Source organism: Microtus pennsylvanicus, chromosome 2 (genome assembly GCF_037038515.1).
Source record: "Microtus pennsylvanicus isolate mMicPen1 chromosome 2, mMicPen1.hap1, whole genome shotgun sequence".
NCBI lineage: Eukaryota > Metazoa > Chordata > Mammalia > Rodentia > Cricetidae > Microtus > Microtus pennsylvanicus.
Window position 1 is genome coordinate 140,596,968 of NC_134580.1, and position 15,775 is coordinate 140,612,742.

General features: G+C 51.6%; 1 protein-coding gene across 3 annotated transcripts in view; it reads left to right on the forward strand.

The window, feature by feature from the left end:
• Eya2 (EYA transcriptional coactivator and phosphatase 2) overlaps window positions 1-15,775 on the forward strand; it is a 149,869-nt gene that overhangs the window by 72,250 nt on the left and 61,844 nt on the right. For all 3 annotated transcript variants that reach the window (XM_075963101.1, XM_075963102.1, XM_075963103.1), the window contains 2 exons: window positions 207-349; window positions 1,955-2,071. In XM_075963101.1, the coding sequence (XP_075819216.1) occupies window positions 207-349; window positions 1,955-2,071 (260 nt within the window). The remainder of the gene's footprint in view (window positions 1-206; window positions 350-1,954; window positions 2,072-15,775) is intronic.

Here is a 15,775-nt window from a genome sequence, read left to right on the forward strand (position 1 = left end):
GAGAGCCCTGGGAATAGAGGAGGGACATCTGCCTAAAATATACTTTTGAAGTAGACATATTTTTGTTGATGTGGTACAAGGAGACCAGCCATGTTCCTAGTGACCCAGGCTGAGAGAGTAAACACGTGGGTCACATTCAGCCAGCGGTGGATCTGGGGAAAGTGTTGGGCTGGACTGGGAGACTTAACCATCTCTCCTTCCATCAGGCCTCACCCGTGTGTCACTCCTGGTCAGCCCTCCGCAGCCATGGCAGCCTATGGCCAGACACAGTACAGCGCAGGCATCCAGCAGGCACCACCCTATACAGCGTACCCACCTCCAGCACAAGCCTATGGGATCCCCCCTTACAGTGAGTACCAAGCAAGCCCTTGCAGCCCCGGCAGCACCAACATTGTGGTCCCTTCATGCCTCAGTTCAGGATCATAAATGTAGCTGGACTAATTTCGGCTTGGAGGTAAAAGGGGAGAAAGCATGGCTGAAGCATGGCCCAGATTCTTCCAGGTTGTTAGGATGTCTCTTTCAATTACAAGAACCATAACACTAACCCATGCTGGTTTCGGGAAGATGAGGAGTTAGTGATTCTTGTACTGGCATATCTGGGGATGCAGTTGTCGTCGTGTATGGTGCTCCAGTGGCATTCGTGAGGGTCCAATGAGATAGCTCAGGCTTGCCGCACAAGCCTGGCAACTTGAGTTTGATCCCTGGAAGCCACTTAGGGGTAGAGGGGGAAAACCAAAACACTATAAGCCATCCTCCGACCTCCACATGTGCACATGTTCACCTATCATCTACAGAGCGCTCATGGGAAGCTTGAGCCATCTTTGGGTGCTCTCCTCTGAATGGCCTTCACTCCCACAGATGCTGTCCCCCCATGGTGACACAGACAGTGCCTGCCAACTTTGGTCTTTGAGCATCAGTATTTTTGGCAGAAAGAGTTTGCCCTTCTCGGCACTTTCCAAAGGAGCCCCTGTTGGTCCTCACTGGCCAATCTGATTCATGTGACAATGCCGTACCCAAGGGGGGGAAAAATGGGATGAGGAGGCAAAAGAGGTCATGGGTCTCAGGTTAAGTACAGAGAGGCTCGATTCTCTTAAAGTCAGGCAGGGTAGGAGAGATTGAAAGGGTGCTTTGGGGGCCTTGAGCATCAACTCCTCAGAGTGCAAAAGTGTATGTCACCGGCTTCAGGCAGGGACCTGGGTGCTCAGATGAGCTGTTTCCCTGTGTGTGGGCTTCAGTGTCTACTGGTTCTTCCACTACAGTGGCAGACATAACCCTAAGCACTTCTGAGCTGCAAGTACCCTACATAGAGAGCCTTTCCTGCCTAGGACACCTCCCTGAAGTCCCAGAGTTCCCTCTGTCTGGGCTCCACCCTGTCCCTGACCCAGACTCCAGAGCAGAGGGGACCGAATGCTCTAGATGACTACTGTGAGCCATGTGTCCCTGCACAACTGGGGGCCAGGCCCATCCAGAGCAACTGATCTACAGTAAAGAAGGCGAGCTACTCGGAGGAGGGGCAGCCAGCTGCAGAGCTCCCACTTCCATGCACACAAATGGATGTGAGAGCTGGGCGTGGCAGTGCACACCAGTAATCCCAGCAGTCGAGGGTGGGGATGGAACAGTGGCTCAGCTGCAGAAGCTCGTCCAGCATGGGCAGCGTCCTAGGTTCCATCCCAGCCCTGGATAAACCAGATGTGACACTTGGGAAGGAAAGGCAGGAGGATCAGAAGAGCAAGATCATTCTTGCTAGGTAGTGAATTTAAGGAAAGCCTGAGATGCATGAGACCCAGTCCCAAACACACACACACACACACACAAGCTTGTACACCTGCTGACTTTAGCACTAATGTGACTTCTGGTTTAGAAGCTGATGAGAACATTGTTTTGACTCGGTCACTCTTCTGTGGATGACAGGAAAGGGTTCTAGCCATGTCTGGTGCTTCTGTCTCCTTCCAAGGTATCAAAACAGAAGACAGTTTGAACCATTCCCCCAGCCAGAGCGGGTTCCTGAGCTACGGACCAAGCTTCAGCACCGCGCCTGCTGGACAGAGCCCCTATGCCTACCCAGTGCACAGTAAGTGTGGTGTCTGGCCCTCCCTGTCCCTGTCTGGAGCACCCCAGGGTGGAAGGCTGTCCATTTACCCACCTACTCAGCAGACTGTCAAAGTGCCTACTGTGTGCCAGGCTCCATCATAAGTGATGGACAAAGCATGAGTTCTGCCCAGGGGGCAGTCCCATGGCCCCAGGCAGAGGTGGGGATTCACGAGTCAACAGATAATCAGTAGTCCTGCCAGAAGTTGAGTGAAATGACGCATCATGGTACCCACATAGAGTTGACAAGCAGCTGAGAGGCCAGGGGAGAGATGGAGCCAACTGTGGCACGGGACAAAGACAAGGGTGAGGTTGGCACTAGCTATATGAGCACATGGGAAGGGCATCTCAAGCAGAGGGAGTGAGAGATACAAAGGCTAGGTAGCAAAATATGTCAATGTGTTTAAGGAACAGAACAGAGATGGTGACCCTGGGACAGACTGAGAGGGTCCCTGAAAAGGGAGCCTCAGGGAGGGAGCAGGAACCTGTGGTCTGTGCAACCATGTTGGCTTGCATTGTGATGCATCAAGCAAGGCCATTGCTAAGACTCAGAGAAAGGCATTCCATGGGATAAGAGGCACTCAGGAAAATGGGCTCTAGTTCCAGGTGCCCAGGAAGTGTTCCTGCAGCCCCCACGTGACTGAAGGAAAGGATCTCCTGGGCTCCCTGGACTCACCTCCCCTCTCTGAACCTTCCAGGACCCCTTCTCTTCTTGGTGCCCCAGGTAGCTCTTGGGCCTGATGCACAGAGAAGGGAAATAGAGGCTGTGCCTCTGGGAACATTCATTCTGGTACTTTCTCCCCTGCTCCTGCTATTGTCTCTGTTATCCTGCCAGTGACCTTTCTGAGTCCCACTGGAGAGTGACAGCTTCTGGATCCATCTCTCAAAGCCTGGAGGAGGAGGAGCGGGCCACATCACGCCACCCGGCTAGCTTAACCCCCGAAATAAGCACACAGAAATTGTATTAATTAAATTACTGCCTGGCCCATTATCTCTAGCCTCTTCTTGGCCAACTCTCACATCTTGAATTAACCCATTTCCATTAATGTGTATCGCCACTTGACTGTGGCTTACCACCATGAGTCTAACCAGCGTCTGTCTCTGGCAGGAGAATCATGGCGTCTGCCACACTGCCTTCTTCCTCCCAGAATTCAGTTCTCCTTTCCATGCCTACCTAAGCTCTTCCCCATCAAAAGGCCAAGGCAGTTTCTTTAGTCAACCAATGAAAGCAACACAAATACAGAAGAACCTCCTACACCAAAACTCAGTGAGGAAGGGGACCGTTCTTGGCAATAAAGGTTCTCCAAGGATGGGAACTTGAGCTTGCATTAGGTTTCTGCAGCTAGAAACCACACTTGCTGATTGGGACGTCTATGCTGATGAGGCTGAAAGGGGGCATCGTCCACTCTCAGCCCAGCTGTGTATTATGTGCCTGACCCTCTCAAGGTGCCTCGCCATTCGCTCACCCATTCATGTTCCATAACTGAATGCTAGCTTTATGCCTGGCATGGGGTGAGGAGGCAGCAGTGGACAAGGATGGTTCCCTCAGGAGAGAGCTAGACAGGAATCCATTCATCAGGAAACAGTTACAGGTCATGGTCAAGAGTGTGAAGAAGCTCAGGGTGGCAGGAAACAGTTACAGGTCATGGTCAAGCGTGTGAAGAAGCTCAGAGTGGCGTGATGGACATGACCAGAGGATCAGGAATCAATGTGCCCATCCTCTGGGTGGACATAGTTGCCCTGTGACAAAGGCAGAGAGCCCAGAGCAACGTAAGACTGTCAAGTGAGGTCTTGTGACCCAGGCAGCAAGATGGAAACCCAGCCTTCTCCAGTTAAGGCACACAGCTCCGCAGCATCCTGCCTCTCTGCGCTCACAGATCCAGTTAGAAAGTGACTTTCAGCAGAGGACAGAGTCAGTCTTGGACCCAACCCCACCTCAGTCCCCGGGAGCCCTTCACACATCACACACACCCTCCGCTCATTTCCTGCCTACCATGGGAATGGCGCTTCCATTTTCCCATGGTTCTCATGGCCACCATGTGTGGAGGGTGTGACTGGACCTCCTGCTCGCTCCAACCCTGGTACTGACAGCTATCAGGAGAGCCAGGCCTCCCCCTTTTCAAACACAAACACACGGCGCTCACATCCCAGGCCCACGTCAACATATCAGCCCCGAGTTGCGCCAGAGAAGGAATAAACTCTCAAATGACTTGCATATTTCAGAAGATTGTGGGACTTAATTCTGTGTGGAGAGAGAAAGAGAGAGAAAGCAAAAGGAGCGAAAGACCAGAATGGCTGAGTGGAGCCTGAGGCTATCCATGGGCTATCTTCTAGCAGCATTCTGCCGTGAGAAGCCAGGGTCCCTTTCATAAATGTACATGGCAGAAATAGAACCATTCCAGCACTCTACAGATTGGTAAACTGAGGCACTGTAACAGTGTGGCAAGTGTGTCTCCCCTTCATCTCCCAGCTTCTCGCACACTGATGTCTGTAGCAGGCTCGCTGGGTTACATTCCCCACGGTGAACAAAGGCTCTTCCTCCCCCACATCCTGGCCAGCATACGTGGTGCTGTTCTCGATGGCCACCATTCTGACCAGGTTGAAACCAAATGTAGTATTTGTTCTTATCAGGTTTGTTTGTTTTAATTCATTTATTTCTTGCTGAGATATAATCCACATGCCGTCAGCTTTACCCTTTGGGAATGTTTAGGTCAGGACATAGCTGTGCAATCTCTACCTGTGACTCCCCGGTGTGTACGGTGACCTACAAAGACGTTCCATCCACTAGGGCTCTAGCCCAGTGGCAGAGCACTTGACCATCACACAGAGTTCCTAGGTCAATTCCTCACATGGGAGGAATAACAAGAAAGACATCATTCCCTCTAGTAGATTCTTTTAGTAATGAGGAGAATAAAAGATCCATTAGAAGTCACTCCTCTTTCATATTAACTTTGAGAGCAGATTAAACATTCAGACATCTACAAACATTTTTCTTCCACTAAGACCCTGCACCCACCCTGCGTCCAAACCTTGTCGAGTGCCTGATAACCCACACAGAACTTCTTATGCAGATATAAGCGCTGTCAGCAGTGTGTTAGATCCTGTTACCATGACAACAGTCATAGGGAAAAGCATCCTCCAGGTGACCAAGTTCCTTTGCGCTGGCTTCTCTCTTTATTGTGGGCTTGCTTTGTCTTCACATGCCATCCCATGGCTCCCTTCTTGACTCGTGTGCCTGGAGTTCACTGAGCTTCCTTGGTCTATGGGTTCATAGTTTTGTTTCTGCTAGTATTTTTTCAAAGAACTCTTTCTGGACTGGGGAGATGGCTCAGTTGATACAGTGATTGCCTCACAAACACGAGGACCTGAGTTCGATTCCCCCAGAACCCACATTAAAATACAGCACTGAGGAATCAGAGACAGGTGGATCTCTGGATTCCCCCTGGCCGGCCAGCCCAGCCTTCCTGGTGAGCTCCAGGTCTCTCTCCGGGAGAAACCCTGATTTGAAGGCCGTAGACCGTGTGGCCGAGGAATGCTTGCCTTGGATGCCCTGGGCTCCATCCTCAGCTTCACATAAACTGAGAGTGGTGGTTCACACCTGGCACCCTAGCACTTGGGAAGTGGAGGCAGGAGCATCAAAAGTTGAAGATCAGCTTGAGCTATGCATAGTGAATTTGAGGCCAATGCTTTTGCACCCACTGAGGGCAACCTTCCAGGACATTCCACCCAATGCTTGTGAAGGGTGTTCTCTCTCTCTCTCTCTCTCTCTCTCTCTCTCTCTCTCTCTCTCTCTTCAGTCCTACTCAAGGAAAGTTCTGGAAGATGCTTCTTCCTCTTCACCCTGGTAGTTTCCTCATGCACATGAGCCTCCCCTAAAAGTAGCATCTGAGGAGAAATAACCTGCAGACTGCTGCCCCGCCCCCCAGCTCTCAGCCAGCTGTTTCTCTCTGGTACCCATCCTACATATCCGAGTCACAACACTTCCTGCAGGTCCAGCTCCACCCGGGTGCCCATCCTGAAGAGGGTGTTTGCTGTTTGTTTCAGGTCTAGCTAGGGTCATTGCCCTGATGGTCTGATGCCCGGTACCTGGGGAAATGGCCGCTTCACATTCTGTCGGTCAGAGGACAAATGCTCCCTGAGCATCAGCCATGGCCAGGAGTGGAAGTCCCACAGGGAGGGGTCATTTGTGATTCTTTTCCATCATGGATGCTGCCGGCTTGGCGCGTGTGGATGCTGTTATAGGCACTGGGCTCTTCCTCTGTCTGCCTGGCCACACGCACTGTTCTGAGGAACCTTACTCTTGCTGGTCCTTGAGCCCTTTGCCCTTGTTGTCAGGATGCACCCTCGCCACTATCTCATCATCCGAGATGTTTCCACCTGTGTGTGTGTGCGCTCGTGCGTGTGTATACTCGTATATGCATGCACACTTGTAGGAATGGGGGCATGTACACACGTAAGCCTGCGTGGAGACCAGAGGTCAACCTTAAGTGTCTTCTTCTCTTGCTCTCCACCTTGTTTTTTGAGACAGACTTCCTCACTGAGTGTGTAACTTGCCAGTTTGGGTAGTCTGGCTGACCAGTGGGTCTTAGACATCCCCCTGTCTCCACCTCCAGTGCTACAACTACAGCCTTTTTCCTGAGAGGGGCCTGCTGGGATCCAGCTCAGGCCTTCGGACTTGTACGGAAAGTTGTTTAACATGGCTGGGCCATGTCCCCAGCCCGGCAACCATGTTTAAGTGCAGGCTGCCTTTGTTTTGTTAGGTGTTGGCAGCTGGCTTTAGTGCTATCTTGGGAAGCCCTTGGGAGGTAGACAGATAGGCACAAGGGGGGGCCTCCCTGTCTCATTTTGTAATCTAGGTCCATATTTTCTTAAGAACCACAAGGCCTTGAAGCAGAAATAGAAATGGCTAAGCACAAACCAAAGGTACCTGGGGATACAGGCAGACGGGAAAGCCTGCCCTGGAAAACCTTAATGGCAGGTGGCCATGGCAATGTCCCCCATCCTGGCCAAGTGAACAAGGCTCTGTTTTACCTTAGTGCTGACAGCGTTAGACTGCCCTGGCCCAGCCAGTTCTGAGCAGGTGAAGTCAGCCTGATCTCCCTTGGTCAGGCAGGTCAGGAGCCAGGCTTGGCAGCCCAGCCGCGCTGGCCCAAGGTCAGGTTCCGGGTGTGAGTCAGCAACTCTGCTGACCACAAAGCTCTGAGGTCCCAGCACATGTCACTCTGATCTCAGCCCCACCTCCCGCTGGCGGCCACCTTCATAGGTTGGCCAGCCCTCTGTCCTGTATCCGGCTAGTCTTCCACATTCAGGACATATAGAGGTCAAGGGACTGGGGCCTCTCTGATTATATGCAGAATTTGGTTGGTTGCAAACCCCAAAGCCACCAAGAATGACAGGGACAGGGTGAAAGGTTTGCCTGGGGTCCCACTACAGTGGTCACTAGCCCCAGGGCTACTGGGTACTTGAAATGTGGCCAGGGTGATGGAGAAAGTGGCTTTTCACTCCTGTTTAGTTTTAATTAATCATGGTGTCATGATTAGTTGGGCAGACCAACGCTGAGAGAGGTGGGTTCTTGTCTGCGGCACTGGGAGTTGAACCCCGGGTTTCATGCATCTAAGCACGGGCTCTGCCTCTAGCCTCTACCTGCAGCCTTTTATTAAAACCAAATTTTTATTTAGAGACAAGATCTCATTAAGTCCCTTAAATTCATGATCCTCCTGCCTCAGCCTCCCAAACAGCTAGAATTACAATCCTGTGGCTCCAGACCCAGCTGCTGTTCCCTCCTCCTCCTCCTCCTCCTCCTCCTCCTCCTCCTCCTCCACCTTCTCCTCCTCTTCTATCTTTTGTGTGCATGTCTTTGTAAGTATGATCTGTGTATGTGTTTCTGTGTGTGAGAATAAGTGCATGCATGTGGAAGTCTGGACAACCTCTGATTTCCACCCTAGCTGTCACCTTGCTGGAGACACAGTGTCTTGTTAATCAGTGCATGCTGGGCCTAGCCCGTGAGTTTATTGAGATTCTCTTGCCTATGCCTCCTATCCCTGTGGTTCCGGAACCCATGCAGGTCCCTGTGCAGTGAGCACTTTCCCCACTCAGCCCCTCCCCAGCACAAGCACACACAGCTTCTAAGGGCAATAGAGAAGCCAGCTCTCAGCCCAGTGAGCAGGTTATTGTACTTGCTATGAGCTGAATGGTGTCCTTCCACACATCTGTGTTAAAGGGCTCACCCTATGGGGAGGTATCTGGAGATAGGCCCTGCGGGGGGAGGGCATGTATACTAGGAGGAGACCACTGAGTTGGAGCTTTAGGGATGGGACGGGTGTACTTTCGAGAAGAGGTCTCATGTTCTCTCACCTACCACAGTGCTCTCCGTGGAACAGCTGGGTGAGGATATTTGGAGACAGGGATTGTAGACAGCAGAGCCTCCTCACCAGGCCCCTGGACCTCCTGACCTTGGCGTTCCCAACCTCCAGGCTCCAGAGAGAGTAGCCACTCCATCTATGGTTTCTTACTGTGACAGCCTGACTTACCCAGATGATGGGTTTCTGAGGCAGGCCACAGTAAGAGGAAGAGCAGAGTGCTGGGAACAGTTTCTACTGCTGTCCCTAAGGGATACTATAACCCTCTTCTGCCCTTTTTAGAGGGGTCTTTAAGGCAGAGTGGCAGGACTGAGGCCTGAGGTGCCACCACAGACCTGCTTGTGATGTAGAAAGCAGGTAAACACAGAGGCTCATTGTCCCTGTGGGTGGTAATGGAGTCGCTCCCAATCCTGGGTACTGAGAACAGAAAAGCACAGGTCACAGGTACCAGTGGAGAATCGCCTGGAACGCTAGACACTGATGGCCCTTATCCATCACATCCAATGCCCTGTGACAAACATTTTAGAAGTCCTTTGTGATTTTGAAATGAAATTCATATGCCATTTAAGCGACTTATGCAGTCTGTGTGTGAAATGCCTGAGCATCCGCATGGAGACCAGAGGTCCACCTCTCCCATCCTTCCATGGCAGTTGTCTCTACCTTGGTTTTTGTTTGCTTTTGTTTGTTTCATTTTTTTTGAAACAGGGTCTCTTGTTGGCCTGGGGTTTTTTGATTTAGGTAGACTAGCTGACCAGCAAGCCCAAGGCATCGTCTGGTCTCATCCCCCAGGGCTGGGATTAGTAGAGTGTGCCACACATCCAGCTTTTTATGTGGGTTCTGGGGATTGAACACGAGTCTCCCTGCTTGTGTGAAAAGCACGTTACCAAGCAGCCATCTGTTCAGCTCCTGCCTATGCATATTTTCGAGTCAAAAATCCTAAGCCAATTAAAATGCTCTTAGTATAATAATTTTTAGAATAAAGTTAGAAGATACACTTTTGAAACTCTATGAAACAGTCCCACACACCACGCAGGACACCAAAGCAGGACAGCAGTCTAGGCTCCTAGGCAACACAGCTGTTACCAGCAGTGTGGCTGTGATCACACCTGACAGAAACAATTAGGGAAGGGGAGATGTGGGTTAGACTCATAGTCTCAGCTCATCGTGGTGGGGAAGGCACATGAGGGGAACCCAGGTTCATGGCAGCGGGAGTGTGCGGTGGAGACCGTTCACATCATGGAGGGCCATGAGTCAGAAAGTCAGGCCGGAGCCAGGCTCTAGGGATGACCTGTCCCTTCCTCCCAGCTAGACCCACTCCTGAAGGTTGTGAAGCCTCCCAAAATAGCATTGCCACTCAGAGTGCCTTCTAAGCACTCCTGCAGGGTCCTGTTCTGCTGCTGCATCACTCACTGCCAAGTGGCAGCCCGCAGGTATGAGGAGAGATGGGCAGGATGCAGGGAAAACCATCAACCATTCATTCAGCAAACATCCCCAAGTGCAGGCTCCATTCCAGGCAGCAGACGGGGTGTGTGCTATGCAGCTCTGAGATGGTAGCCAAGGCTGTATGGATTTCATGGCCCAGAAAGGGGACATTGACTGTTCACCCAGTCTCTCAGTGCCACAGGCTGGTGGCTTAAACAAGAGAACTTTGCTTGCTCATCATCAGAAGTCTCGAGGTGACACGTATTTGGTGGCTGCTAAGGCTCTCCAGGTTTGGGTCAGCCACCTCTGTGCCAGGCAGCTACATGGTCTTTCCTCTGTATAGGCTTGGAGAAAGACCTCTCACTTTCTTATAAGGACACAGGTTATGGCCTGGTGAGGCTTGTGACTTCTGATGACCTCAGTCCCTCCCTAGAGGCCCCCTTGCCAAATACAGTCACCCTGGAGGTCAGGGCCTTATATACAAACTGGGGGAACAGGGTTCAGAGTGCAATAACAGGGAAGCTAGTAGGTGACTGGAGCCCTTCCAGCTGTGATGCTCGCTCCAGGGAGCACAGCAGCGAGAGGAAGGGGCTTGCCCAAGAGGGGACAGCAAATCATGGAGGAGTCCAGAGGCTGAGAGGACCAAAGGACAGGGCCCAGTCAGAGGATAGATGAGGCTAGGCCTGGCAGAACCTGGTGGGCAGCTGGATCATCAGGAAGTCAGCAGAATTGTAAGACAGAGGTGACCTAGTTCGCATTTCAGAGACCAGGTGAAGCAATCCCATGCACTGTGGGGTGAGGGGACAGTGTGTTTTGTGCACGTGTGTGTGTGTGTGTGTGTGTGTGTGTGTGTGTGTGTGTGTGTGTGTGTTTTATGAGTACAATACCAAAAGAGGCCAGAAGAGGGCATTGGATTTTCCGGAGCTGGAGTTACAGGTAGTTGTGAACCCCCATGTGGATGCTGGCAGCCTAAGTTCTCTGAAGAAGCAGCAAGTTCTCTTAACTGCTGAGCCATCTCTCCAACCTATTATCATTTTATTTCAGATGTTCCAAAGAAATGAGAGCTGAGCCTGCTCTAAGGTGTGTACCTAGAGTCTGTTGAGAGATGACAGAAGAGTCCCTTTCCTGTCCACATTAGCTCTGGGAGTGGAGGGATAGGAGGGACCAACAGAAGCCACAGGTTCCACTGTGGTGAGTCTATCCAGGACAAGCAGAAAGCTCAGAGTCAGGCAGATAGCCTTCTGCTCAGGAATCCAACAGAATCCGCAAGGCGCAGCAGCAGCCAGGAATGGGAGACAAAGCCCCCAGCAGCCTAGGGAACTGCTACTGAGAAACAGACAGAAGACAGCAGGCTATGAACTTTCTCTCCACTCAGAAACTGTCCATGGTCAGGACTGATCTAGGCCCTGGGATGCACAATGATCCCTTGGGACAAATCCATTTTAGCTGTTGCTAAGAGCTAAGGCCATGAGCCAGCTGCCACCTACACCCGGCTCCCACCCCAGACAGAGCTTCTCACTAAGCTCAGAAACCCACTGCCAGTCCCCAGCTCTCAAATGTCCATGTCCTGTGTGATAGGCCCATGTGCCCCATGCAGGTGACCTGATTCTGCCCACCCAGATCTACCTGGTTTTTTACACTGTGGAGTTGCTCAGATATTTATTTTAAATTGTGTAAGTGTTATCAGTATGAACCTTTCTAGAACTTACTCTGTGTATTTGTCTGTGTGTGTGTGTGTGTGTGTGTGTGTGTGTGTGTGTGTGTGTGTGTGTATCTTGCTGAGTGTCTCCTTTCTATCTTTGCCATTGGGTAGCATGTATTGGAGGTCATCTACGGCCTGTTCCCAAGACGGTCTTGGTCTCTGGTCTAGCTTCTGGGTACTGAACAGAGAGAGAGACCTCATATGGCACCCCAGTCCTGTTGCTTGCTGACACACACCTTCAGGCCGATCCCACCTCTCAGGCTGTATGTATGTATGATCTTCTCTGAGGAACTGGTCCACCACAGCCTCCGCTGTGGACTGGGCGCATGTTGTGCAGACTGGAGCTGAGGACAGTCCTGGGATGAAGCCAGTGCTGGCTCAGCTGAAGCTGCTGTTGTCACTGTTGGCATGTGCCAATTTCCCAGCATCCCCTTCACCATGGCGTCCCACTGATGTGACAGTTTCTACATCAGCTATATTTTTTAACCTCTGAAGCCCGCGGTCTCTGATTTTTGGTTTGTTTTGGTCTGGTCATTTAGAAAACCTGACAGCCACAACCACAGAGACGCGGCTGCTGGAGCTGCAGTCTGTGTCCACACTGGCTGCTTGTGACACACCCCTGTGACCAAGACAGGGACAAGAATGAGAAAACCCGGAGGGGGCCCCCACCTCGGCGTCAGGGGGGGGGGGGCCTGTCCTGCAGCCCCAGGAGCCTGGAATCTGCTTCACTGAAGCTCCAGCTGTTCACACTCAGTGTCAGGTGACCTGCCAGGCTGCTAAGCCCTCAGAGGCGCAGGGCTACATGTTAGAACAGATGGGCCAGGGGTCTAGGCAGGCTCTGAAAGAGGCAACAGGGCCCAGATTCTGGTACAAGCCCAGCATAGAGCAGATCAAGAGAACACACCTTCCCACTGGGAAGTGCTGGAATGTTGGAGTGTGAAATGGAGGTGCTAGATCACGTGTGCGTGTGCATGTGTGTGCATGCGCTTTGGAATCTTCCCATGCCTCTGCTCCTTCAGCAAGGACAGTAGCCCCTACCTCAATGAACTCTACAAACAGGGAATAAGTTTGAAGCTCTGAAATTCCGGCAGCCTTGCATGCTACCTGTGAGCACCAGCAGGGAGTTAATTCTGTGACCTCATTTTCTTTTTATGAGTTCTCTCTGGCTGTGACTGAGGACTCAGGTGCTGGGAGTACTTATGATCCTCTGGGGCAGGGAACAGAAGACCAAGCAAAAGGGGCAGAGGCCTCCTGAAGATAGCAGGGCCCCCGCAGTGCACTTCCCGAACTGCCGTAGTCTCCCCGAGCAGATATCTGTAAGCCCTTTCTACTAAAGTCCTGCTAGGAAACATCTCAGGCTCTAAAAGACACCGAGACAGCTCATCTCTGCCTGGACCACACAGAAACAGGGCCTGGCTGGGTGCCAAATAAAATTTTATCTATACAAACAGGTGCCAAACCCGAGTGTGCCAGCTCCCAATGCCTACAGCATGTCAGCCAGGTCTGGAAAGCAGCCGTGGCTGCCACCAGTGCTGCCCCCAACAGTGAGTCATACCCAATGACCCAGAGGCAGGTGTGCGTTCCTGGCCTCTCACATGTGCCATGTGTAAGGGATAGGCAGTTGGCCAGTGTGGCGGTGAAGTTAGGGTGGCGTTAACGAGGTGACTCCAGGTCAGAGCATTCAAGGACTAAAATGGAGCCCTTTCTCCCCTCTGACTGTGTTCAAGCCAGGGGACAGTCTCTTGGTAAATGTCTACTAGTTATACAAAAGAACAGAGCCCTCTGATATCCCCCAATGGACAGAGAGTATGAGTAATGAGTCCATGTATGTCATGAATAGCCACCTAGACTCAAGGGATGTTTGTTACTGTAGCTCACCACCCCCATCCTAACTGATCCCTGGGGACGTTTGTTACTGTAGCTCACCACCCCCTGTCCTAACTGATTCCTGGGGACATTTGTTACTGTAGCTCACTACCCCCATCCTAACTGATCCCTGGGGATGTTTGTTACTATAGGTCACCATCCCCTATCCTAACTGATCCCTGGGGACGTTTGTTGCTGTAGCTCACCACCCCCTGTCCTAACTGATCCCTGGGGATGCTTGTTACTGTAGCTCATCACTCCCTGTCCTAACTGATTCCTGGGGATGTTTGTTACTGTAGCTCACCATCCCCTGTCCTAACTGATCCCTGGAGATGCTTGTTACTATAGCTCACCACTTCCTGTTCTAACCGATGCCCAGAGATGCTTGGTACTGCAGCTCACTATCACTGCCTGCCTGATCCATTTGCATGGAAGGCAAAGGTGACAACTGGACATCACTAGTTCCCAAGGTGAGGAAGCCAGGCCCTGTCTAGTCTCTCCTGATCCTTTCTGACTCAGTCAGAAAGTGAGGCTGGGCCGGGCGGTGGTGGCGCACGCCTTTAATCCCAGCACTCGGGAGACAGAGGCAGGTGGATCTCTGTGAGTTTGAGGCCAGCCTGGTCTACAAGAGCTAGTTCTAGGACAGGCTCCAAAGCCACAGAGAAACCCTGTCTCAAAAAACCAAAAGAAAAAAGAAAAAGAAAGAAAGAAAGAGTCTGGAAATCCCTGAGGGGAGCTAGTATGTCTTCAATGTCTGCTAAATTCCAGCAAGTATTTGTTTTTAACAAAACAGACAAACCCCAGATTTAGCTAGGACTGAAAATGTTGCTTTGCTTGTGTTTCTCCTTTTTCTATGTAATACTGAGGACAAATGGTCCTGATGCTGCAGTGTCGAGGTGGAGTTTTCTCCTTCGTCTGTGCGTAAACTCCACGACGATGTTATAGCTTTATAATGATACGCTTTACAGAAGTGTGAGTTCCTTTGACACTGACAGGAAGAAATGTGAAGTAAGATGAAACGGTATAAGGTTTGAGAATATGGTGACATTGTGAGGGTCCTGGGGACATACGAAGTGGGGACTTGGGGATCTGGTTGTGTCTTCCCTTCACAGACCTGAGGTAGGGGCTGGGAGAGAGCCCTCCTCAACAGGGTGTGACTCCATTCTCCAGGGACCAAGTTTTGCCATTCAGAGCCTGGGTCATCCTTGGCCCTACGGTCCTGTCCTCACGGGAACTGGAAGAACGGTGTCATTCCATTGGCCACTGTATTTCATATAGAGAAGGACTACGGTGTGGCTGAAACAGTGTGAGTTTACACCTCTGTTCTCCACCAGCCAGGCGTCTACGGCGGAGGTGTCTCCGTTTGTCCCTGTCTGGCCCTGGTCTCTGGTAACTCCCAGTGCCTTTGACCCTGCAGACATTTCATGCCAGCTCATCTGTTACCCCAAACACCCTTCCTGGGGGTCAGCACCCAAGTTTTTCTGTTCTTACAGCACACCCTAGTCCCCATGGCCTCCTTTAACTTCATAGCATCTTCCAAATGAGATCACGTTCATGGGTACCAGGGTTAGGATGTGAATTTGTCTTCTCGGGGGACACAAGCCAACCCCCAACATCCTCCTCTGGTGTTCTCTTGCTGAGCAGCGACAGGCAAAGAGTCCTGGACTGTGCCCCTGAGACGCCCAGACTAAGCAGAAATTGAAACCACCCAGGCGAGAGGGGCTTCAGAGGCTGCCCAGGCCAGCAGCAGCTGGCTGTCATTCGTCTCGGTCTCAGGCAGAAGTAGCCCTGCTGTCCTGACCTGGCAAGTTCAGGCCAAGAGGCCGCGGTAGCCAGCGAAGGTCAGGGCGCCCTCCCTACAGGATAAATAGAGTGGGTCCCAGCCAACCCCTCCAGAGGCCACACAATATCTCTTTCAAAGATCTCAAAACATCCAAGCAGACCATAGCAAATTGACTTTATTGTTTTAAAACCAGCCCCTTCTAGCCGCCACCACTCCTCCCCTGGGGAAAAATTCATAATAAACGTCCCTGCAGTGTGCTCCTCTGTCCTCCTCTCTAATGTCAGCCCCGAGCCACCGTAATTCACAGTATGCCCTGATACTAGGCATTTATTTAACATTTCTCTGTCACCACTTTGATCACGCCACCACCCATCAGTGGCCAGTTTAGTACGAAATGAACACAGCCAACCCTGACTGGAGACACACAGGCACATTGGTCAGAGGACAACCTCATCCCAAGAAATGCTGTGTACCTCCTTAGAGACAGGGATTCTAACTGGTCTGGCATCACAGATTAGTGTAGATTGGCTGTTCAGTGAGCCGCAGGGATCCATC